Source organism: Cavia porcellus, unplaced genomic scaffold, assembly GCF_034190915.1.
Source record: "Cavia porcellus strain 051 isolate PalLab524CR breed Dunkin Hartley unplaced genomic scaffold, mCavPor4.1 scaffold_19, whole genome shotgun sequence".
Taxonomy (NCBI): Eukaryota; Metazoa; Chordata; class Mammalia; order Rodentia; family Caviidae; genus Cavia; species Cavia porcellus.
Window position 1 is genome coordinate 2,156,008 of NW_026947502.1, and position 26,084 is coordinate 2,182,091.

Here is a 26,084-nt window from a genome sequence, read left to right on the forward strand (position 1 = left end):
GTCAAAAGAAAGTTAAATACCGAGGACATACAAAGGCACTGTTCCCGTTCCAAAAAGGAGAAATAGGATAGAAAAGAATGGGACCAAAGTGAGACTGAAACCCCATAGTTTCCTGTCCAGGACCCAGGGCCGGCCTGGTGAGCTGTGAACTCCAAAGGGCTTGGGGCCCCCTGCAGCACGGCATGTGGTTGGAGGTCTCAGGTTTCTCTCTTGGGCTGGCTTTGCTTCCTCAGAAGATCCACCTTCTGGACTTCTCCAAGCTTTTGGGGTCTGTGCTGCACCTTCAGCCTCATGCTCACAGCTGCACACACTGCCAGGCCTCCCAGGCCTTCTTCTGAAATCTGGGCAGAAGCCTTCCTGACACCACAACTCTTGCATTCTGCATGGGCTTAAGACCAATGCTGCCTGGATGACAGCAGTAGTCAAGCTGTTTTCCATCTTGCAGAGGCCTTTAAGGGCCTGGATAGCTGAGTGTGGTGGAACAAATCCCAGGAAAGTGAATTCCAAGAAATTAAAGGAAAAACTTTAAGAATTACATTAAAATACTCTGAGACATCTGGCCCAGAAAAGATACTGCAGACTAGTTTCTCCCTGTTCCATCCCACTGAGTACCACTATGAACCCTGGAGTAGTGCAAGGGGCAAAAAGGAAACGGTCAGAGAAGAAGAATAGGGCTGGTGAGGGGCACTGGAGCTGGGAGGTCCACAGAGTGCAGGGAGGCTCCCCAGCTCCCACCAGAGGGAAGAGGCCCAGCACTTCCCAATTCTAGGCCTCACACAGAAGGTGGCCCAGGGAGACCCTGTCCACCTCTGGATTTGAGAAGACACGGGGGATAGCACCAGCTAAGCTGAGCTGTGCACAAGAGAATTGATCAGGAGCCCAGCCAACGGGAAGTGGTCAAGAAAAGGGCCCTCTTTAAAAAAGAAAAGAGCCCTCTTTCTTCTCTGGATCTGAAGCTTCCCTCACCCACAGAGAAACACTGATCAGGAAACGGCAGGATTTAAACTGCATGCTGGGTAATAGCATGTGCCTAAAGTCACTCTAGAGGCTGGACCAAGTGGATTGTGAGCTCAAGGCCATCCTGGGCAACTTCAGTGAGATTCTGTCTCAAAAAATCATTACACTAATGTAAGATACATATACATGTATATGTCTATATAAATTGGGTGGACTCAGTACTCAAATGAAGAAGATAGAAGATAAAATCAGTGAACTTGAGAACAGAACTCATCAAATCTGAGCAGCGGAGATGAAATATACTCAAAACAAAAATGAAACACAAACATTCAAATATCTGTGGGACACTAACAAAATTCAGCATTTTGGGCTGGTGAGGGAGCCTGTGAGAGATTGCTTGCCTAGCAGGAGTGAGCCCTGGGTTTGACTCCCAAATCCTGAAAAAAAAAATCTAATGTTTGTTATTATTAGAGTATGACAAGGAAGAGAGAGAAAGAGACAGACAGACTGACTGAAAGATTACTCACGGTAGCAATATATAAAAAGAATCACCACCACTAAGCTGGGTTTATTGTGGATATGCACAGTGGGTTAACACTTGAAAAATCAATCAGCATAATCCATGTCATTAACAGTCTAAAGAAATAGTCTCATCAGTGGACATAGGAAAAGCATTTAACAAAATTTAACACCCATTTATGATTAAATAACTCTTAAGAGAAGAGGGGCAACTACCTCAAATTGACACACAACATCTCCAAAAACCCTACACTAAACCTAAAGGTAAAAGACTGAGTGTTAATTATACGGCATAACTGAAGGTTTCTGAACCAGGGCTGGTGAGTAAGGTTTATTTTGTGGATTCCCTGCTTCCCTCTCTGAGGTGATGAGGGCCCAGACTCACCTGCAGTAGGGGACCTGTGTGCTTCCTGGTAGAGAGGGGAGGCAGGATCCCCCGACACGTTTACGTCCTTTTAGTTTAATGAGAAGGAGACAACTTGTCTTGTGTCTGCTTCTGCTCAGTTGCCTTTGGCGCTGAACAGCTCTCACGCCAGGTGGCACGTTTTACACATTCTGCAGTCCTTCAGGAGTCCCTGGGGTGCCAGGGACAACTGAGCAGCAGAAAGGAAGGGAGACGGCGTTGGCACCCTCTCACGTCACTGTGACACCCAAGCCCCGGGATGAAGCGAAGACCGTAAGGCCTCCAGGAGGTAAGAATCGTGTCCCTTCATGGTGACAAAGATTATCTTCTCAACTCGGATCCTTCTGAGCTCTTTTTCTCAAAGTATGCCTTGATGTTTGGATTTCCATGTTCATTTCTGCCTTGTTCAGTTTTAGGAAGAATCTTATAAAGCTGATTTACAGCAGAATTCCCACTGCTCACATCTGTCACCTTCACCTCCAGGTGCTGACTGGTCACCCTGGAAAGAAATCTGTTGGATTGCTTCAGGCCAATCCCTTCCCCTCAGCTCCCCCTTAGAGGTTTCTGCCCTCTGGACCATCAAACAAAGAAACAAACTGATTTCTAAATTCCCTCAGTTTTACAGATACTTAAGACAGAAGCTGATTCATTATATCCAATAGATTCATTATATCCAATAGGGGCCTCAGGAATTATGGCTTAATTCTGCTAGGAAACCTTCATTGGGAAAGCTTTAAAAAAATAGCAAGTTGTTAGACACAGTTGCAACATATATGTTGTTTTTATCCCTAAAATGCAAAGTTCTCAAGCACAAATAAAACATTATATTGGCATACAAAGACACAAATAACTCAGAAGCAATGCAGAAAAGAAAAACAATGTATAAATTGCATATAAACATGAAGCTATTTTGAGTCCTACTAGCAATTAATGATAAAGTTAAAATAAGCAAAAAAGAGACATCGTTGTCAGGTAACATTGCCAAAAATGGCCCAGGGTAAAGAGGACGAATTGAAACCAACACTCGGGTTCTTTCCGCAGAGTGCAGACTGGCACAGTCACCTCAGCGTCACAGGAGTCTTGTTCTGGGACCTCCGAAAGTCCAGAGATTCTCAAGTCCCTTGTGTTTTAGGCCATATTTGCATGTACCTAAGACCTAAGCATGTTCTTAGGGATGCTTTTTTACTGCGAGACAGAGTCTCACCAAGTCCTTACGCTGCCGGCTTAACAGGCTGAGCTTGTGCTCCTCCTGCCTCAGCCACCCAGTACTGGGATGACAGATGTGTGCCGCCACCGCACTCAGCTTCTTTACGCGTTGTTCGAGCCATGGGAGAGTCAGCCCTTGATGCTCACATTTGCAAAGGTCTGTGGGAAGCGGGGTAGGGTGCGGTTAAGGAAAACAATGAAGGCGATGCCTCACAAAACCCAGAAATGCCGGAGTCTGCGGAAGGGAAGATGGCACTCGGCAGCCAGCTCTGGAGCGGGGTGAGCACTGCGGCGGGTGCGATGGGACGCGTGGGTGATGAGCGCGGGCTGCACAGGCGGCCTGCACGTCATGAGCTCAGCTAGTGACAGCCGAGGTGAAGTTTGCCAGCTGGGGTCTCAGGGAACGAGGCCCCTCGAGCCACCTCCACTCGCCAGCCGCAGGCGGGCTCCAGGAAAGTCCCCTCCGCAGCCCCTCTCCAGCCTTCTTGCCTGTCTGTCTCTCTCACTGGTTCACCTCCCCAGATTCTTTCGGTGCGCTGCCTGGATGAGAATCCCCGAGTGCCCCCATTTGTAGATTTCTAGTATCTGAGCTGCCCCTCAGCTGTTTCGGACTTCGCCCTCAGGAGGACAGGGACCACCCACATTTGTTTCCCGAGGGATGCGGGCTGCAGATGGCCTCTCCTTGTACCTGTCTGACCTTAGTTCCAAGACTTGGGTGGCTCGAGGCCGAGGGGGAGCACCGGCGGGGGTGCAGGGTAGGGCAGGTGAGCCGCGGGGGCCGGGTGCAGTGCGGGGTACCAGTCCTCAGGCTGGGGCGGCAGGGCGAACGGGCCACCCGCGGAGGACTGGGGGGGCAGGGCGTGGTTGTAGGGGTGAGGGAAGCAGGTCACGGGGGGCGGGGGTGCTGGGTAGGAGTAGGGACAAGCTGGGGACTCGGGCAAGAGCCCCGTGAAGGCAGCAGGCGGCAGGCGGGCCAGGGGCTGGAGCAGTGCGCGCTCTTGCTTGCGCTGCTTAGCTCTTCGGTTCTGGAACCAGACCTGGGGAGGGCGGAAGGCCGCGTCAGACTTCCTGCGCCCCAGAGGTGCAGCCCCTCCTCCAGGGGCAGGAGCCCCGGGCCAGGCAGGAGGCCTTGCCCCACCCGGAGGAAGGGCAGCTCTTCCAGAGGCTTGGCCGAGCGGGCAGCGGACAGAGAGACTTGAGCCCTCACCCCAGCCTGCATCTCTGTTCTCCCTGTTTCTCAACTTTGGGTGTTAAGAGATGTCACGTCCCAAACAGAAAGGGACAAATAAGACACAGAGGTGTCTTTGCTCCCCAGGTGATGGGAAAGTGCTGGGGACTTGGGTTTAGCAAAGAAGACCACACACAGGTGTAACTGTTACAGACAGGGGCGGGTCGCAGTGGAGGGTCCGCTTCAGGCTAACTAGGGCTGGGACCGGGGAGTGTGTGGCTGGACCGGGACCAGCGAAGGGCTTGTGTCTGTGCGAACAGTCGGGGCTGTGTTCTGGGTGGCCTTCATGTCCATGTTAAAGGCTGGGGGAAGGCGTTGAAATCCAAGGTGGATCTGCTTAGAGCTAAAGTTAAACTCAGTGATATTCACAGTACAGGTGAGGCTGTGTTGACTGTTGGACCAAGCTTAAGGTCTGGTGAACATTTAGCTTAGAACTGGAAATCGCGAGATGATTTAAGCCCAGGCAAGTCCTCGACTGCCAAAGAAAGCTGCCTTTGCTGCCTGGGCTGGAGGTGGGGGGAGGGTTCGGGGCATCACCTGGATTCTGGCCTCACTGAGACCTGTGTCCCGGGCGAGGCCCTCTCGGGCCCAGATGTCAGGGTACTGGCTGCTGCTGAAGGCCAACTCCAGCTGCTCCAGCTGCGCAGGGGTGAAGGTGGTGCGGTGGCGGCGGCGGCGGGGGTGCGGGAGACCATGTTGTCCTCCTTGTGGAGAGAGCCCCAGCCTGCCCACTCCGGGCCCCAGCAGCCTCCTGGGGGGCTGAGCGCTGGGGCCTGGGGAGGAGGGCGAGGGAGGGTGAGGTGGTCAGGAGGGACCTGCACCTGTCGCTGTGCCCTGGTGAGCTGCTGTGTCCTGCTCAGGCCCCTCTGCACCCCACCTGGCTTCCTGCTCCTGGAGGAAACTCCTCCGCTTTGATGCCTGGGACCCCCACACCCGGCGTAGTCTCCATCAGCACTTTTCCTCCAGTCCCCTAAAGCCGGCTGGGTCACCCTGCAAGCCCAGTTCCTCCAGAGGACCCGCGCTCCTTCCGAATGCCTTTCACATCTGAGCTCCTGCGTGACCCACCCTAAAGCCCCTGTGGGTTTTCTGTCCCTTGCAGGCCTCAGTGAGCTTTCTAGATCTCCCCTGGAGGTGCCCGTGGCTTTCTCTGTACGGCTCCCACCCTTCTCCACCTCACTTGGGCGGGCGAAGCATCCCCTGCCCTGTCCTGCCTCCCTCTCACACACCCTCTCCTCACGTGTGCGCTTTTTGTCCTGGTGGCCTGGCCACCAGGCTGCAGGAATCTGAGCTCGTGGGAAAGGCTCACTTCTCCTCCAGCGGGCTCACCAAGCCCCCACACTAATTAGTCTGAGAGCCGCTCTCAGGCAAGGCAGCAGGGTGGGCAGAGGAAACCCCTGGGAAGGTGCACTCTGAGAGCAGGGCTGTCTGGAGCCCAGGCACCTCCCCCTGGGGACCTGCGGGGGGGGGGGGCTGCTGCTCCGGCCCAGCGTCCGTCCTGGGGACAGACTTGCGTGGAGTTGCCTTTCCGCAGCCCACCACAGCAGCAGCCCCTGAGTGCACGGACCCTGAGTTAGGAGTGGAGGGAGACTCCAGGGGCACACCCCAGGGTCCCCACTCCCAATCTGCAGAGCAAGGGGGCTGCTGGGTGTTTCCTGTGTTTTCTGAGAGTGGCTGCCTTACTATGCTGAGATGCTGTTTTGTTTCTCCCCTTAGCCTTGCTCACAGTGAGCCACCCCAGAGGAGATGAGGCACTGAGCCCCACCCTGCACCCCTGCAGGGAGCCCAGCCCCCTGGGGTGCACTCACCTCCTGTGGAGGCCAGAGGTCCAGCTGCAGGGCACTGCTCGGGCCAGAGGATTCCACATGCTCGTCCTCTCTTGTGCTTACCCTGCTGGCTCCTCCCTTCATCTTCCATGGCTGGCCAAGGCCAAAGATTGCCCGGGCCTGCTCCAGGCAATCCTGTGTTTCTGCTGGTCCCTTGATGATCTCTCCTCCTGCCTCTGTTTATCCTTGTTTCCGAGTCCGAATCTCTGACTCCCGTGTTTGTGCGTGTGTGTAGATGTGTAGCTGTAGGTACACACAGCTCTCTGTCCCCTTCACCGTCTCTCCCTTTTCTCTAGTTTCCCCCCAGCTCCCCATTCCTTTGCTGGAGCATCTTCTCCTTCTGTCCGTCTCAACTTTACCTGTTTCTGTGTGTGTCTCTGCTGTTCCCTCTCTGTCCCTTCTCCCTGGCAGGTGCTCTCTCTTTTCTGCCAGCTGCCTATTTTCCCACTCCGCCCCTCAGTCCGAGCCCGCTAGTCACCTCAGGGCCCGTCCAATCACTACCTGGTCACCAGAGCCCTTGCTTAGGCGATGATCCCAAGCCGGACAGGGGAAGGTGTTCGGTCGGAGGGTCCAGGGACTGGGGCCAAGAGCTCGGGTTCCCAGGGGACCAGATTCTTTTGTCTCCTTAAATCCTCTCCTGGGAACAGGCAGGCAAAGGAGGGGAGAATGAATTCCTCCTAAGACTCCCCTCTTCAAGACCCCACTGTGGGAAGGGGACAAGTTGGGAGCCAGAAGCACAACCTTTCTGGCATCTCAGCATGTAGGTGACACCCGAGAGCCTGTTTCCAGGAAACTGAAAAACAGAAAGTCAGTGCGTGCTCTCCTCCCAAACCCAAGGACAACTCACCCTGTACCAGCGTGCCTTTCCCCACCAGGAAAGCCTGCACTCAGTCCGTAGGGTGCGCCCACGCAATCTGTAACTTCTCACATACTCTCTGATTTTTCCACCATCGTCCAGAACCCCTAGCACATCGTGACCTTTCAAGGTCACTGCACCTTAAGGAAACTCTGATTCTCAAAAGCATCTTAATTCTGGGTTTATCCTGGCCCACTCAAACCTCAGTTAATTCATGGAACTATGTCCTTAGGATGCTGGACACATCACCATGATGTGCTGGACACATTCATGGAACTATGTCCTTAGGATGCTGGACAACTCTCAGCACATCACCTTGAAGGGAATCTCTGCTTCTGACACCTGTGTAACCCTGGAGGGACACCCCAAGGTTCCACGCAAAGGACAGTCACCCCTGAGGCTTCTAGGTACCCATCCTGAGCACTACTCATGCTGAGTAACAAATCACTAAAAAATTAGGTTGAGGAACGAGGCAAGGCCTAGAGTTCAGAGTTGAGGGAGGACGAGGGAGGGAATTAAGCTAGGACAGAGGAAGAATGACCAAAACATGGCCTTGACCAAAGACCTGAGGACAGAGTGGGGATCATTCTGGAATCATTGGTTACTAGTTCTGCGAAGCTTTGTGTTTGTCAGTAGTCATTTGGAGTCATGCAAAGCAAGTGACTCCATGGAAGGTCATCTCTAAAGTCCTCTGAAATTCCCAGACCATGATTACCTCTAATGGAGGACCCCCGGACTAGCAAAAAACAGACATCCAAATATATGTGATACTTGGTTGTTCTTGTACCTTAAAATCAGCCAATTTTATAGATAGCAAATTGCTCTTTTTATGACTGAGCAGCTGTCAGCATCAAACTGAAAACATGATCATTGCCATTGTCAATGATTAAAGGAAGTTGTACACATATCTGAGCTCCAGTGTTTCTGGTTCTACAAATGAAGAAATTCATAATGTCCAACAGTCCTTCTAGCTCTAAAAGTTCCTAATCCTGTGACCTGAAAAGTAGCTTCCTTAGGGCAGCTCTCATGTCAGAATTCCTCAGGCTGTAGATGAAGGGATTGACCAGTGGTGTCGCCACTGTGAAGATGACAGAGGCCACCCTGTCGTGCACTGAGTAGGAGGATGAAGGGTGCATGTAGACCCCCAGGATTGCCTCATAGAAGAGGGAGACCACGGTGAGGTGGGACCCACAGGTGGAGAGGGCTTTCCTTATCCCCTGGGCTGAGGAGAACTTCAGTACCTTAGAGAAGGTGCACACATATGAAACCACAATGCACGTAAATGGCGTCAGAAATATCAACCCACCCTCAGTGAAGGCCATCAGGTTATTGATAAAGGTGTCAGAACAAGAGAGCTTCAGGACAGCATACAGGTCACAGAAGAAGTGGTAGACTGTGTTACTGGAGCAAAAGTTGAGTCGAACCATGAGCAGAGTGTGCAGGAGAGCATGCAGGTTCACTGTGACCCAAGAGATGGCCACCAGGAGGACACAGAGTTTGGGCCTCATGATCATGGTGTAGTGGAGAGGCTGACAGATGGCCACGTAACGGTCATAGGCCATCACACTCAGGAGGAACCCGTCCATGTTGGCAAAAGTAAGGAAGAAGTAGGTCTGGGTCATGCACTGCACATAAGAGATGGACTTGCTCCCCACTACGTGACTGACCAGCATCTTGGGGACTGTGACTGATGAGAAGCAGATGTCGACACTGGAGAGGTTGGCCAGGAAGAAGTACATGGGTGTATGGAGCCGAGGGTCACAGCTGATGGCCAGGATGATGAGCAGGTTCCCGCTGAGGGTGACCAGGTACAGGCCCAGGAAGAGCCCGCAGAGAACCACTTCCTGCTCTGCGTGGGCAGACAGCCCCAGGAGGAGGAATTCTGTGACTGTGGTGTCGTTGAACCCACCCATGTCTGTGGGGCAGAAAATATATCGTATGAGATCATATGTTAGCATTTGAGCAACAACATACACTTTGGAGGAATTGTCCATTGGTGAACAATCAGTTATTGTGCGTGTAAGTTTAAAGGCAGTGCCTAGTATCAGCAGTGCTTGGTTACCAAGTGTTATGGTGTTATTGATTCCACTCTTTTCTGAGGTAAGAAGTAGTTATTTTGCAATGCAAGATTTAACTTATTTTAAACAATGAGTTGTTGCAGTCACTTTATAGGTGAAGAAACTGGGGGTGTGGAGAAACCTCCCTATGCCACTCAGGCTGGCCTGGAACTTCTGGGCTCAAGCGATTCTCCCCCAGCAGCCTCCCCCCAGCAGCCTCCCAGGGAGCTGGGACCACACACAGGGGATTGAATGTGATTGGCTGCTGGTTATTGAAAGCTTCCCTTTCCTGGGTTTGGTGGTGTTGGGAAGGAACCCAGGGCCTTATGCTGGTGACACCTGTGCCACCCCCTCAGCTCCCTGCTCCCTGCTCCACATACTGAAAACACAGCCAGTGACAACATCTACCTAAGCGCCACACTGTCGAAATGGAAACATTTCCTGTGGCATTGTAATTTTTCCAGAATTTGAAAATTGTGCTGTTTGCTCCTTTGGTGTAGCAATTTAAATCCAGCTGGTGCAATATTTGGCAGGAGCCTGTGGGGTCAGCGCAACTTCCCCTGCCCTGTCAGTGCTGTGCCTGGTCCCATCCCTGAGAAAATGGAGCTGCGTTTTCACTGTTTCCTTGGAGGAATGTTACCCTTACTGAAGTGTATTTCATCATCACATCTTTCTGGGCACAAGATCTATCATGTCTCTGGCTGCAGGACGCTGCTGTGGTCACCCTGTCATGTGCACCTGCTTCCTGCTCAGTGCAGGGGACTCCAGGTGACAACAGATGAGTTTGCTGCCTGCTGCATCAGCTGCAATCTACGTTCTCATGTATTCTTTACTAGTGTTTTTTCAAAACAAATGTGTATGGTTTGTCTCAAATATCAACTTACTTTGGATACATGGTGGTGGCAGTATTAACAATGCGTTGGGGGAAATAGTTACAGGGGAACAAACACCTTTGTCCAAAAAACTTGGTACTAATTTAGCATTGAGAGACCCAAGCAAACCTGGGCTCCCTTTCAATTTCTCTTTCAAAGGGTTGGAACTTGCACAACAAACAGTGCAAGAGACTTGGGCTTAGCACTGGGGCTCTGTGGGTGTCTCTTTCACGGGTGGTTTAAGGTAAAACATCTGGTTCCACTGAGCCTGGTTCTCACTGACCGATTCCTTCAGCTCTTCACACAGTCACTTGGATGGACACAGGAGGCATCATCACAGAGCCTGGCTGCTCTTCCCCACACCAGCTCATTAAAGATGAACTGCACCGAAAACTCTCTTCAGTGAAGGGGCAAATTGTTTATTTAGAGCATTTGTTGTGATAAAATAAATAAATGGAACTTAGATGCTAAAATATGACAAGAAGACAAATCTTCCTGGCCCTTGGTGTTTCTATGTTATTGAAGAATGATTTTCAAGGGCTGGGGATTTAGCTCAGTGGCATAATTGCCTGCTTTGCAAGCAGGCAGTCGTGAGTTTGATCCCCGGTACCGATAAAAAGGAAAAAGCAAAAAAAAAAAAAAAAAAAAAAAAAAAAAAAAAAAAAGAATGATTTTCCAGAAAAGTGAGTTTTTCTTCATTTTTACTGTCATTGTCAATCTATTCTGAGATAATTTTATGTATTGAACTTGGATTGTTTTTGACAGCTTTTTTTCAGATCAACTGCATTTGTTTTAAGTATTCAGTTTTTTGTGTAATATATCTATTGTCATTTTAGTTGGTTGGAACAACTTTCCTTTTGTTTATCTTTAATTATCCTGTTATATCTTAATTCCATCCAAAGAAGAGACACTTAGAAGACTGAAATGTCCTATTAACAACGTAATTTACCATACTGTTAGAAATAAAAAAAATGTTAAATAGGGAAGATATTTGCTATTATTAAACATTTTGAGGTTTGGATAAAGTACATTTTAACTGAATGTCTACAGTGATTATTATTTTCCTCACATGTCAGTCTTGCATATTTTTGGGGTTTGAATGAAGGCTTTATGTAACAATTTATTAAAACAGAGGGGATAGATGATAAATGCATATAATATTAAATCCTGTAATGTAAGTGTGGATTCCCAGGTGCATTTGAAGGCCCAGATTGACAGAGGAGGACTTTTTTCCTGATGGTGATTGCCATAGACATGTGAGGATTTGTGTGGGTTTACGTCTTGCCTACCACTGCATGAAACATTGGGGTTTTTCCCATTGTGTGTGTCATACTGTTTGGGGGAGGGAAGTTGTTTTCTTCTGTTTCTTTTCTGCAAGTCCTACAGGGAGTAAATCTGTACTTTAGAAACATTTAATCATATTTATCCTGTCTGGGATGCATAAGTAACATCTGAAGCATTACTGCTTTAGAATGTTCAAATAAAATCTCCTGACCAAAGAGGTTTTTGGAAATAGATGTGTTTACAATTTGAAGATACCTTTCAAACAGCAACTAAAAGAATGGCACCCAAAGACCCAGTACTGCGAAATCAAAGGACACAGAGAACAGATCCAGGGAAAGCAGCGGCACCAAGGGGCAGAACAGGGCCAGGACAGGAGGGGCTGACCTGTGTGCAGAGGACTTTCATAGGAGGACGGTGGCATGGAGCTGTTGGCTTTGGGCTTCTGGTCAACCTCAGGACGAGCCTCCACTCTCTTCCTGTCACCACTCTCAGTGTTTAGGTGTATAATGGCCCCAAAGACCCCTGTGGTTGGAAGGTGACGGGGTTATACGGGTGCTTTTGTTGACTTCCTGTTAGGAGGTGAGGTCTGGGGCCATAACCCACGAGCGTTTATCTCTCTTCCTGCCTCCTCTTTCTGCCCTCTGGTCACCAGGAAGTGGGCAGCTGTCCTCCACAGGCTATTCATCCTTGCCTTTGTGTATTGCATCTGGCCATCCATGGACTAAAAAAGTGGGCCAAAATAAGTTCCTCCTTTGACTTGTAAATATTTGGTATTTTGTCGCAGTGATGAGGAAGGTGACAAAGAACCTCTCAGCCTAGTCGGCTTCTTCACTTCCCCCCACTGCTTAGTTTTCTATTCCCATCTTGGAGCTGGGCCTGCTCTCCTCTGAAGTGGGCAGCGCTGCCTGACGGCAAAGGCTTCTGAGCCTCGGGCCGAGCCACAGCTGCCCTTTGCCCGAGGATAGATGCAGAGGGATTTAAGGCCCTGGTTTTCCTAAGGTCACCCTGCCCCTTGGTGTCCAGCCTGTGTAGGAGGGCCTGTGCCCTCGCCTGCTTCCCGGCCCCTTACCTGCTGCCATCTGCCTCTATCAGAAGCTCGCATGGAGTCCCCGCCTCTGCTGGCTCCCTGCTGGACCTGGATGAGGGGAGACTTAGGACAGGGACTGAGACCTGGGAGACCTCACCTCAGACTGGGTGAGACATTAACACTGTGTCTCTCCCCGGGGCCAGGCTGGAGGATTGGGATCCAAGGAGCATATCCTCCCTCCTGGATTCAGGGTTTCCATGGGCACTGTTGCTAATTCAAGGTGCCCCCAGGGTGGATCCCTCAGAGGTCTTCATTAGGCAGATGTTTTCCTTGTTTGCATTCTGCAAGGACACAGAAAATAGGATGTGCAGAATTCAGTTCTTATGCAATAGCTTTGAGGAATTGTGACTGTGCCACCTCCCTTTTCCGGACTGTTTTTCCTCTCAGAAATCAATGAGGGAGGACACCAGAGCTTTCCGGAATGGAAAATACTTAACACCCAGAAACATTTTACCAGTGTAAAATGCGTGAAAGCTATAATAAATACAAAAGTTCATAGATAAAACTCTCCTAAACAGAACAATTTTACTAAGTCTGTACTATTGTTGGATTACTAATGTGTACCTCAGAAGGTAACCACTGCAGTAATCCAAAATGAATAGTGATGATTAAAGATTTGAATGTCTTTCTTTTTTTCTTTTTTTTTTTTTTTTGTCTTTTTCCTTTTTATCGGTACCAGGGATCAAACTCACGACTGCCTGCTTGCAAGGCAGGCACTTATGCTGCTGAGCTAAATCCCCAGCCCCGAAGATTTGAATTTCTAAAAGAAAAGCATGATTTAAAAATTTCAAATGAGCGTACTCATTGAAATTTATATGTATATTTTCACTTGCACCATATATCTGCAAAATAATTATACATAATTATATATTTCCATTAAGCTTAGTGCCTCTTGACTAACAGTGAGAATCTGCTTATAGGGAAATACTTTAAAATTCTCCGAAATACACACCATAGATAATGAAATTGGATACTAACCAATATAACACTGAGAACAAATGTTAGTTTTAAAATAGCTGTCTCCCAAGAGAAGTCTCTTTCCCAGGGTGGCCAGTGCAGGCAGAGAGAACCAGCAGATCTGCCTCCACCTGTAGGGAGCTGCCACTAGAAGGCTCCTTCCTGCAGGCAGCCAGCAGGAGCAGGGACACAAAGCCAAGTAAGCTCTGGGCACCTGTAGGCCACCACTGAGGTCCTTGGTTCCTTTGAGAAGCCACCACCCACTGCCAGAATCAGACAAACTCACCCCTGTGTGTCTGCCACCATTGCGGTTGTCCCATTGTAGACACACAGGCTGAGAGAAGCAGCCCCACCTCCAAGCACCCTTGATCATCAGGGAAGCCCGAGTGTAGCTGCACAGGTCTGGAGAAGCCTGCTCCATGCCCTGCTACCTCCCTGTAAATCTGGGGTTAGAGGAACCCAGTGCCTGTCCAATCACCCTATGCAGTTGAGGGGCAGCCAACATGGGAAATGCATTGGGCCCCACAACCAGCTGTTGGGAGGACCCACAATGTCAAGATGAAGGAGCAAAAGGCAATCTCAGACCTCTAGCCCACATAGAAGAAGTCTGAGAGGGACAGTCATGGAAAAAATTGGAAGTCACACACCTGAGATCTCTGAGAGGATGGAAACTGAATTATGGAAATAACTTCATGAATTATAAAAGCAATCAAATCAGAAATAACATCTCATGTAAAAGAAGAAATCACAAACATATTGTTGTAGACAGGGGTTGGTGCAGAGAACAATTAGAATCAGGACATAGAATTTATAATATTATTTCTGATGGTCACCCAGAGTTGAACACAAGAAAGGGCAGGAAATCTGTCCACAATACTAAAAACCTGGAATATTTAGCTAAGGACCTGGATCCCACAGCAATATCCTGCACGAGTGCAGATGAAAACCGAGAGCCCATGACAATGCCTCACACAAGTCTAACTGGAGATCTAGAGCCCATGAGAATGACTCAGAGCAGTGTATTTTATGGATCCATGCTGGGAAGGCCCAAAGATCAGTGATGGAAGCTAGAAAGTCTATCCTAGTGGTGTGAGGAACGTGATGGTAGGTTAAGGGTTCTACACTGGAGCCAAGAAGTCATGCTCAAAATAAGACCAGGACTGTCCTGAAAAGCACCACAGCCATCCTCAGTGACTAGGAGGCCACGAGCTCCTCCAACAATAATAACACTTAAGTACATGCCAGAAAGCCAGCATGATGAACTTGTCCTGGAGATTAAATGGCACACATCTTCCCCTCCGTATCCAGGAAACAATGCTTGATGTAAGGACCAGAGATCCCCCAAAGTGAACCACAGCCACTCTCACCAACAAGGTCCTGAGCCCCTTCAATGACTATGGTCAAACTCACACTGAGAAGCTAGTCATGATGAGCTCTTCCAGGAGAACCAATGGCGCAAACAGCAACATGTAGGAGAACCCACGCCTCCCTCATCTTCTTCATGTCTGTATTTATGCTGGTATCTTTTCTCAGGTGAAACATCTACACTCAGCACCACGCTGATTTAATTCAGCTAGTGCTAAGTTGACCACCAGTTTTTAGTCCATAATGGCAACTCAAAGAATTGTTCAGTAGGTGTAAAGAAGACATAGACAATAAAGAGGAACATAGAAAAATGATGGAAACCTTGAATTAATATTGAAATGAATTACAATGCATGAAACAGATTCAAAGAGACATCTAGGAAATTAAATATTCAATCAAAAGCTGGCAAAACTGCTTGAAAGAAACTGAAGATGGACTTTCAAACCCTGAAGATAGGCTTGCACTAGTGATCATGAAGGAAAGTTCTCTCAAAGACAACATGGAATCAGGAAATAACAACTCAATAAGAGTGACAGGTGTTGCTGAAGAAGCAGGGTCAACACAAATGAAAGAAAAAGGCTACTTATAGAAGTAATAGAAGAAAACTTCCCAAACATGGGAAATGGATCTGGCATGCGGATAATTGAGGCATGTAGGACTCCAGCTAGCCACAACCAAAGTAAATCACACCCAGACATAGTAATCAAGATCCCAGAAATCAGCACAAGAATAGCATATAAAAGCTGTTAGATAAAAGAAACACACCACTTATAAGGGAAAACCAATCAGAAGTACAGCAGATTTATCAACACAAATCATAAAGTCAAGAAGAGTTTGGAGTGAAGTGTTTCAAACCCTGAAAGAAAACAACTTCCAACCCAGATTGATCCACCCAGAAAAACTATCTTTCAAAATTGATGGAAAAATAAGATACTTGAGTGATAAAGAACAACGGAAGGAATTCATGACTACCAAGCCAGCCCTACAGAGAGTGCTAAAGTCCTAGAGAGAGACAAAGCTGACCACGGTTCCAGGAACAGCAGAGGAGGATCACCAAACAGGACAGGCAATTGGATGAAGGGGAAAAGTGGAGGGCCAACAACAGGAGGACAGCAGCGCAGAGACAAATCAATGCTGGTTGTAACCATCCATTTATGTAGAGACATCAGGTCAGCAATAAAAAGAAACCCAGGGAGAGTGGATCAAGAAACAGGATCCATTGATACATTGTACACAAGAAACTCATTTAACTGGAAAGGAAATTCATAGACTGAAAATCACAGGAAAGAAAACAATTATTCCATGTGATGGGAGACCAAAGAAAGCTAAAAGTAACTTGCCCATCAACTGCAGAATGGATAAGAAAGACATGGTATTTCCATGCAGTGGAAAACTATGCAGCTATAAAGTGGAATAATCTCAAGGTTCCTGTAGGTAAATGGATCCAACTGGAGACCATGTTAATGGGTGAAACAGTCTGAACTCATACACATGAACCCTAGCATAAGAAACAGAAAGAGCTAAAGGGATCCAAAAGCAAAATAGTTATTTTTAAACTGAAACTTTTAATTTTTCTATTTTCTTTTAAAAAGAAAAAAGTCAGAAAAGAAAAGCAAAAAGCAAGAGACAAACAACAAATCCAAAACCATAACAATATAGGTTTTCAAAACAGAATGAAAGAAATTTAGCAATGGTTGTTATATTGCATATTGTTCTTTTTTTCAAAGAAAGAAAAGAAAATTAAAAAAATAGAAAACCAGAAATAAATGTAGAACAATAATGAATTAAAAATATTAACATCATAAAATTGCTAGTTGATACATTATCCATTGTCTTAAAAATAGTTGCTAAAGTTACAAAATCAAAGCATAAAAAGTGACTAAACCCTCAAACATTGACAGTGCAAACCCTTCTTTTCAATGATCCAACAGAAATTCAGTAATATGATCATCTATCTTACACACTATATATACCATTATACCTTTAGAGCACTTTGCTTTCCTCTCACTTTCACAATATCTATTACTTTTTGGATCCCATTATTCTGTCAGTTTTTATTATTTTTTACACTAGAGAGACAATGTGATACTTACTAATATGAGTATTGTTTATTTCACTCATGAAGATATTCTCAAGTTGCCTCCATTTACCTAAAAAGGCCTCATGGCTATCCTTTTTTATAGCTGAGTAGTAGTCCATTGTATAGAAATACCACCTTTTTTCCATCCACTCTGTGGTTGATGGACATTTTGGTTGTTTCCAATATTTAGCTATTACAAATTGTGCTGCTATGAACATGGGTGCACATATATCACTATGACATGAACTTTTCAGTTTTTCTGAGACAACAGCCAGGAGGGGGAGAGCTGGATGGAATAGAACTTCCAATCCTAGGTTTTTGAGGAGTCTCCATACTGATTTCCACAGTGGTTGCACCAGTCTGCACTTCCACCAACAGTGGAGCAGTGTTCCTTTTTCCCTACAGCCTCTCCAGCATTTGTCATCAGTTGTTTTCTTGATGGCAGCCATTCTTTCTGGGGTGAGATAAAATCTCAATGCTGTTTAATTTGCATTTCTCGAATGACCAGTGATGGTGAGCATTTCTTGTGTTTATTTGCCATTTGTATATCTTCATCTGAGAACTGTGTGTTCATCTCAGATGCCCATTTTTGGAGAGGGTCTTTGAATTTGGAGGACTTGATGTTTTTCAGTTCTTTGTATGTTCTGGATATAAGTCCTTTGTCTGAGAGATTATTGACAAAAATTCTTTCGCATTCTGTGGGTTTTCTTTTCACTTTGTTGGTGGTTTATTTTAAAGTGCAGAAACTTTTTAGTAATGTGAGATCCCAGCTGTTGATTCTCAAGTATTTCCCGTGCAGTTTGCATTTTATTCATGAATTCTGTGCCTACCCTTATCTCTCCAAGATTTCTACTTACCTTGTCTTCCAGTAGATTTAGTGTTTCTGTTTTAATGTTTAGATTCTTGATCTATTTTAACTTTAGTTTAGTGTATGGTGCTAGGCATAGGTCTATTTTCAGTCTTTGGTGTGTGGAAAGCCAATTTTTCCAATATCATTTATTACAGAGACTATCTTTTTTCCAGAGAACATATTTAGCCCTTTTGTCAAATATAAAGTGGCTGAGTGTCTTTGTAGTTGTGTTTGCATCTTCTAATCTATTCCATTGATCCTCAGGTCCATTTCTTTGCCAATACCATGCTGATTTGTCTACGGTGGCTTTGTAGTATAGTTTTGAGTAAGGAATTGAGATGCCTCCTGTCTTGTCTTTGTTGCCCAGAATTACTTTTGTTATTCTAGGTTTCTTCTGTTTCCAAATGAATTTTAGGAATATTTTCTCTAGATCTGTAAGGTATGTTAATGGTATTGTGATTGGGATTGCATTGAATCTGTATAACAGTTTTGGGAGTATGGCCATTTTCACAGTGTTGGTTCTTCCTAACCAAGAGCAAGGAATATCCTTCCACTTGCTAATATTCTCTTTAATCTCCTTTTAAAGAGTAGTACAATTTTTAGCATATAGATCTTTTACATTCTTGGTTGGGTTGATTCTTAATATCTGATTTTTTTAGATGCTATTGTGAAAGGTGATATTTCCATAATTTCTCTCTCATGGAGTGGTTTGTGTACAGGAATGCTATTGATTTTTGAGTGTTAACTTTGTATCCAGCTATGCTGCTGAATGTATTACTTGTAGTAGTCTTTTGATAGAGTTTTTGGGGTCTTCAATGTAGAGTATCATGTCATCTGCATATAAAGAAAATTTAACTTCTTCTTTTCCTACTTTTATTCCTTTTATCTCTCCCTCTTGTCTGATTGCTTTGGCTAATATTGCTATAACTATACTGAATAGGAGTGTTGATAGTGGACATCCTTGTATTGTTCCTGATTTTAGAGTGAAGGCTTTCAGTATTTGTCCATTTAGTATTATGTTGGCTGTTGGTTTGTCATAAATGGCCTTTATGAGATTGATGTATACACCATCTATTCTGAGTTTCTGTAGGGTTTTTATCATGAACAGGTGTTGGACTTTATCAAAAGCTTTTTCTTTGTCTATTGAGGTGATCATGTGATTTTTATTTTTGGCTCTGTTGATGTGGAGTATTACATTTATTGATTTGCATATATTAAACCATCCCTGCATTCCTGGAATAAATCCCACTTGGTCGTGGTATATAATCTTCTTGATGATTTGCTGCATTCTATTTGCCAATATTTTATTGAGAACCTTTGCATCAGTGTTCATTAATGAGATTGGTCTATAGTTCTTTTTGGTTGGGTCTTTCTCTGGTTTTAGTATCAGAGTAATATTTGCTTCCAAGAATGATTTAGGGAGGAGTGCTTCTCTTTCAATTTCATTGAAAAGTTTAAGGAGTATTGGCATTAAATCTTCTCTAAATTTCTTATAGAATTAAGCTGTGAATCCATCAGGACCTGGGCTTTTCTCTGTTAGTAAGTTTTAAATCATGCTTTTTATTTCAGTGGCTGATAATTGGGTTGTTCAAAATTGTTATATCTTTTTGATTGAGCTTTGGTAGTTCATATGTTTCTCAAAATCTGTACATTTCCTCTGTGCTTTCTACCCTATGTGAGTAGAGATTTTCAAAGTAGGTGTTCATGATTTTTTGAATTTCCACAAGATCTGTAGTAATTTCTTTGTTTTCAGTCCTTATTGAATGGATTCAAGTTTTTCTTGATAAGTTTGGCTAGAGGTTTATCAATTTTGTTTATTCTCTCAAAAAACCAGCTCTTTGATTAGTTAATTCTTTGTATTTTTGTTTTTATTGCATTAATTTCTGCTCTGATCTTTACAATTTCCTCTCTTCTATGAGCTTTGGGTTTGATTTGCTCTTTCTTTTCTAGAAGCTTGAGATGCAACGTTAGGTTATTTATTCATGCTCATTCCATTTTCTTGATGTGACTGTTTATTGCTATATATTTCCCTCTTAGGATTGCTTTCATTGCATCCCATAGGTTACAGTATGTTGTGTCTGCATTTTCATTGTATTTAGGTATTGTTTTATTTCTTATTTGATTTCATCTGCAATCTACTGGTTGTTTAGAAGGTTGTTATTTAATTTCCATGTATTTATGCAGGTTTTGCAGCTTTTTCTGCCATTGATTTCCAATTTTAGTGCACTATGGTCAGATATTATGCATGGGATAATTTCACTCCATTTGCATTTACTTAAGAATGTTTTGTGAGTTAATATATGGTCCATTTTGGAGAATGTACCATGTGCAGTTGAGAAGAATGTCTATTCTGATGTGGTTGGGTGTAACATTCTGTAAACATCCACTAAGTCCATTCTTTCACAGGTATGATTCAGTACTATTATTTCTTTGTTGATTTTTTGTCTAGTTGATCTATCTCTTTGGACAGTGGTGTGTTAAGGTCTCCTATTACAATTGTGTTCTTGTGTATTTGGTTTTTCATGTACATTAGTGCTTGTCTTATATAGTTGGGTTCTCCTGTATTTGGTGCATATATATTTATAATTGTTCTTCCTCTTGTAGTTTTCCACTTACACATATGTAGTGGCCTTCTTTATATGTTTTAGTCATTTTAGGTTTAAAGTTCACTTTGTCTGAAAACAGAATAGCTACCCCTGCTTTTCTTTGGGTTCCTGTTACTACTGTTTTCCATCCTTTGACTCAGTCTATGAGTTTCTTTTTGAGTCAAATGTGTTTCTTGTAGACAGCATATTGTGGGGTCCTGTTTCTTGATCCATTCTGTCAACCTGTTTCTTTTGACAGGTGAATTGAGCTCATTTACATTTATGGATATCACTGACATGTGCTGCTTGACTTTGCCATACTGTGTTCCTGTTGTTGGTTTCCTGTATTCCTCCCTGATTTAATTTCTTGTCCAACCTGGTGGTTTCTTTCTGTTGTTGTTCTGGAGATTGTGGTCATTTTTATCTCTTTCTTGCATGTCTTTCAGTATTCTTGCTAGGTGTGGTTTGGTAGATATGAATTTCTTCACTTGTTCTTTGTCATGGAATATCCTGTTTCTCCATTAAATTTGAAGGACAATTTGCTGGGTACATCAGTCTGGGTTGAAAGTTGTTTCCTTTTAGGGCTTGAAATACTTCACTCCATGCTCATCTTAAACTGAAGGTTTGTGCTGAGAAGTCTGCTGTGATTCAAATGGGCTTTCCTTGATAGGTGAGTTGTGTCTTTTCTCTAACAGCTTTCAGTATTCTGTTTTTATGCAGCATATTGGGGATCTTAATTATTACATGTCTGGATGTAGATTTATGTTGGTTATGGCTGTTTGGCCTTCTACATACCTCACTTATTTGTATGTCAGATTTCCCCCCATATTTGGGAAATTTTCTGCTCTTAGTTCTGTGAATAGCTTAGTTATGTCCTTTGTGTTGTCTCCTGCAACCTCACTGATGCCTATCATTCTCACATTGTTTCTCTTGGCATCAGCTTGAAGCCACTGGATTGTCATTCCATGCTGCTATGTTGTTTTTATAAGCTCTATCCTTTCATGGTCACTATCTGCAATCCTGTCCTCAAGATCCAAAACTCTATCCTCAACTTCATTTAAATGGTTTCAGGAGAATTTTTGGTTTCTTGGATGTCTCTTTGAATTTGTTTCATGGAGTCTGCTTGTTTTCTACATTGTTCATTCAAAGTTTCAATCAATTTCCCATGCTCCTGTATTTTTAAAATCTGTTTCTTCCCTAGCTATGTTGAGAAAATGCTTTACTAAGATTTTTATATCTGTCTTTACATAAGACATTACTTCTAATTTGATTTCCTCTGTGGCCTCATGGATTTGTTTCTTTACTTCATTTGCTATCTTTTTAGAGATTTCTGGTGTATGACTTTTGAAGTCCTCTATTTCTCGGTTCCTGTTCTTGAACCTGATGGACTAGATGTTTGAGATTGCATTTTGGTTTTTCGTTTTCTAATTTTCAGCTTCTGGGCCAATACCTTGTTATTTAATCCCAATTGTCACAACTGTCAGCAGTGTATCTCCTAGGGTCCTACTGTGTGGTTGATGTCTGCCTGATTGTTGGGAACATAGTGACCACAACCTACTAGGCCCTCTGTATGGGTGAGGGACCACCAAGTCTCTTGCCAAACCAGCACTGCCAGTCCAATGCAGTTCAAGATTCTGGGAGGGAGACTGGGAGCCAAACATTCATAGCAGTGCTTGCTCTAAAAGATGGGGAGGGTAGCCGAGGGCAGCAGGTCATGCCAGGGTGGGTGCAGTGGTCCTTTGGTTCAGCACACAGAAGGAGAGTGCTGGGTCCCAGGCACAGCTCAGCGGCCCGAGCTAGGGTGGAGCCTAGCAGTCCCCCTCTGGCTGTTGGTGGTGGGAGGTGCTGAGAGGTGCAGGTGCAGATCAGTGGCCTGAGCTAAGGTGGAGCCAAGGTGGCTGCTGTATTTGTCCTGCAGCGGTAGGAGGGGGCTAAGGCTTGCAGGCTCAGCTCAGTGGCCCAAGCTAGAGTGGAGTAAAAATACAGTTATTGTAAGAGTGACAGGGGAGGAAACACTTGGGAGCTAAAGGTGGTAACTATCTCAATTTCTTATTGTCTTGTCTTGAACTCTTGCATTGTTTTCACAATTTTGTTAGGTTTGTCCTTGTTCTGTCTTGTTTTGTTACATTTTACTCTGTCTGATGGTAGGGGCAGCTATTTTGAATATAATGGGATATATTATGGTTATCATGGTTGCCTATTGTTTTGAAATCTTATAATGCTTTCAGTCATTTGTTTGACTGGTTTTGTTCTGTTTTGTTTGATTTTATTATGTGTGATGCTATGAACAGACATTTTGAAAAAAATGAGACAATATAGTAGCCATTGCTGATTTCCTATCATCTTGCTTTGAAGTCCTACCATGCTTTTGTTCTTCTGTTTTGATTGGTTCTATCCTGTTCTGTTTTATTTGATATGTGTGTGTGATGGTATGGACAATTCTTTTGAGGAAAATGAGATATTATTGTAGCCATTGTTCATTGCCTGTTATCTGGTTTTGAAGTCCTGTAATGCTTCCATGGTTTTGAATGGTTTTATACTATTTTGTTATGTTTGCTATTATTGTGTGTGAAGGTATGGTCAACTATTTCAAAGAAACAAAATACCTGATGCCCCAATTTAGGGGAGGAAAGGTTTATTTCTTACAGAAAAGATAATATGGTAGCCACTATCGATGTCCTGTTGTCTTGTTGTGAAGTGCTGTGTTGCTTACATTGTTCTGACCTGATTTGTTTTGGTCTGTTTTATTTTCTTTTATTCTCTTTAAAATTAAAAAAAACCTGTCTCTGTGCAATACACAGTAAAAGCCAACCATTTCATGGTGACGTTCTATGAATTACGAGAGATGCATCCAGTAGTATAAAAGCCATCACAAACACGATAGCAATATTTCAATTACCTGTGAAGGATTTCCCAGTGCTCATTGTGGTTCACACATATCCACACTTCAGCCTCACACTCATGATACACGTGAATCAGCAGCAGCTCCCTTCCCATTGCCAAATAGTATTTAAGTGTTTTGAGGGACCAGAAGCTGTTAATCCCTTGTTCAATTCATGAACATTGAGGCCATTTCTAGTGTGAAGGATATGAACAAAGATGCTGTGATAGTTGTATACAGTCTCTGGTGAGCACAGCTTGATATTTTATTGAATATGGAAGAATGAAATTAGTGACCATAAAGTGTCATTCATGGGTAGAATATCTGTGTCCCTCCACATTTTGTATATTGAAGCCACTGTCCATAGGTATATTTGAGGATATCTTAGTTACTTTTTTATATTCATATTTGAGTTTATAGTTGAGGGTGTTTTAGTTACTATTTTCTCGTTGCTGAGTCAAAATACCTGATGCCCAAATTTAGGTAAGGAAAGGTTTATTTCTTACAGATCTTGTAGGTTTCAGTCCATCCTCAGTTGGCTTCAAGGCAGCGTGGCATGGTGGGACAGCCATTCATGGCTGCTGCAAACAGCAAGGCAGAAACTTGTAAGAGAGAGACACTCACACCTTTATCCTGCCCTTACATCATATCATGGCTCCACCCCTAGGTGGGTGTAGCACTCACATCACCAACCCAAGTACTAGACAATGAACCAATCACAAATGCATGATTGTGTGAGGCTTGGGGGCCACTGACATAAACCATGTGTCATGGTTTATGCCTGTGTCCCCCAGGCCTCATGAGTTTGCATTGTGCATTTGCATTGTCTAGTGCTTGGATTGATGGTTTTAGTGCTACACCCACCTAGGGGTGGAGCCAGGATGTGATGTAATGGCAGGAAGAACGTGTGTCTTGCTTTTTGCTGGTTCCTGTTTGCTGTTTGCAGCCATGTACTGCAGGCCAGCCATGCCCGCCTGCCTTGGAGGCAACTAAGTGTGGACTGAAACCTTCAAAAACTGTAAGAAATAAACATTTCCTTTCCCAACTTGGGCTTCAGGTGTTTTGTCTCAGCAACTAGTGAAAAGTAACTAAGACACCATGACATTTCACCCCTGGCTCTCAAAGACTCATGCACATCCTTTATACAAAAGACATTTAGATCAGCTCCAAGAGTTGCTAAAATCCTAACAGTTTCAGCATTGCTGAAAAGTCCAAGTCCCAAGTCTTTTCCAGATCTATGGCAAACTCTTAACTGTAACCTCCTGTATAAATGAAACAAGGTTAAACATTTCCAAAATACAAAAGTCACAAGATAAACATTACCATTCCAAAAGTAACAAACAGAGGAATGCAAAGCATTGGAAACAAAGCAAGTCCAACATCCAGCAGGGCAAACATTAAGTCCTGGAGTTCCATGCTCAGTATTTGAAGCAATTTGGTTGGGAGGTCCAAAAGCCTTCTATAATTCCACCCCCATGGCACTTCTAGGGATTTCAAGTCAAGCAGCTTCTCTCTTAAGCTCCCTCTGCTTGCTTTTTGCAGCTTTCCTTGGATGATCAATGCTCCTGACTTTTCCAAACTTCTGGGGTCTTCATTGCACCTGTGGCTTCACCCTTACATCTTTACATATTGCCTTCTCAGGGGCACACTGCTTGGCTTCCTAGCCTTTTTGCAATTGGGGTGGAAGCCATCTTACCCTCAGAATTTGTGCATTTTCCTGGCATCTAAAATCAGCACCATGTGGATGCCGCCAAGGTCTGCTGCCAGCTGGAGCAGCAGCCAGGCGTTTTCTCTCTCTTGGCTGTAGGGGTCCAGTGCCTGGATGGCTGGGTTCTGTGAACCTGAATGTGAGGGAAAGCTCCTCTGTGTTGCTGCCATTCTGAAACCTCATATGGCCTCTGTCACTACTCTGGAGCATGATGCTCTGCAGGTTTCTCTGCTGAGCAAAGTCTTTCACTTTTACAGTTAGAGGCTGCAGAGGATGGAGACCTGCTACTTCCCGGGATGCCCCCTGGCCATCTTTTTTGTTTCTCTGTTCCTTCTCAGCAGTCAAAGTCTCAGCTCTGTCTTTACAGTCCACAGTTTTACTGGAGTTTTCCTTCTGGCCAAACTCACAACATTTTAAATTATCCTACTGGGCTCTTTGCTCTTGATTTGCAACATAAACCTGAAGAAAATCCCCCAAGAATAGCCATGCCACAACCTCAACATTCTGCTGCCTTGACATTTCTTCTCCCAGATTCATCAGTCCACTGCCCTTAATTTTAGTCTCAGGTAAAGTCTCTGGACACAGGCAAAATGCAGAAAACTTTCTGTCAAGCCATAACATACATCAACTGGAGTCCAACAACCAATGCAGTCCTTCTTTCCAGCAGAAACCTCTTGAGCCTGGTCTTACCAGCAGGCTTTCTATCAGCCTTCTGGTCTCCTGAGCTCTGACCAGAATCTCCCATACAAAACAGCCTAAGCTATTCCAGCTCTACATAATCAGGTGACATCTCTGAGCCTTCCTTACTCTTCCCACAAGCCATTTTCAAAGGTCTTTGAACCATGTGATCAGGTTTAGTCACAGCAATGGCCCCACTCCTGGTACCAAAGTCTGTCTTAGTTGTTTTTTTCCTCATTGTTGAGTCAAAATACCTGATGCCCCAATTTAGGGAAGCAAAGGTTTATTTCTTACAGTTCTTGGAGGTTTCAGTCCATACTCAGTTGGCTCCAAGATGGCGTGGCATGGTGGAGCAGCCATTCATGGCTGCTGCAAACAGCAAAGCAGAAACTGGCAAGAGAGAGAGACACACACACCTTCATCCTTCCCGTACATTATATCCTGGCTCCACCTCTAGGTGGGTGTAGCACTTACATCACCAACCAAGTGCTAGACAATGAACCAATCACAAATGCATATTTGCATGAGGCTTGGGGGACACTGACATAAACCGTGACCTACGGCTGCCCCAGAAGTGATACAGGAAGTCATAAGTTTGGGTACTGATTCTGTAGAATTTGTGTCCTTATAAGAAGTCTATCTCTGTCTCAGTCTCTCAGTCACAAAAGAAAGCACATGTGAAGACCTA

The 26,084-nt window shown here is 44.8% G+C and overlaps 2 protein-coding genes and 1 long non-coding RNA gene across 3 annotated transcripts in view; 1 reads left to right on the top strand and 2 right to left on the bottom strand.

The window, feature by feature from the left end:
* Window positions 1-1,541: 1,541 nt before the first annotated feature.
* On the bottom strand, window positions 1,542-6,551 carry Prop1 (PROP paired-like homeobox 1). The gene is made up of 3 exons (XM_003461645.2): window positions 6,119-6,551; window positions 4,851-5,086; window positions 1,542-4,122 (listed from the first exon to the last, which is right to left on the bottom strand). Exons 1-3 carry the CDS (start codon window positions 6,225-6,227, stop codon window positions 3,784-3,786), a joined length of 684 nt encoding a protein of 227 aa, XP_003461693.1. The 5' UTR covers window positions 6,228-6,551; the 3' UTR covers window positions 1,542-3,783.
* LOC134471697 (uncharacterized) overlaps window positions 3,157-26,084 on the top strand; it is a 34,456-nt gene continuing 11,528 nt past the window's right edge. The window contains exon 1 of the long non-coding RNA XR_010041283.1: window positions 3,157-3,364. This is a non-coding gene — a long non-coding RNA (uncharacterized LOC134471697). The remainder of the gene's footprint in view (window positions 3,365-26,084) is intronic.
* On the bottom strand, window positions 7,927-11,719 carry LOC100727343 (olfactory receptor 1361-like). The gene is made up of 2 exons (XM_003461646.2): window positions 11,590-11,719; window positions 7,927-8,907 (listed from the first exon to the last, which is right to left on the bottom strand). Exons 1-2 carry the CDS (start codon window positions 11,624-11,626, stop codon window positions 7,976-7,978), a joined length of 969 nt encoding a protein of 322 aa, XP_003461694.2. The 5' UTR covers window positions 11,627-11,719; the 3' UTR covers window positions 7,927-7,975.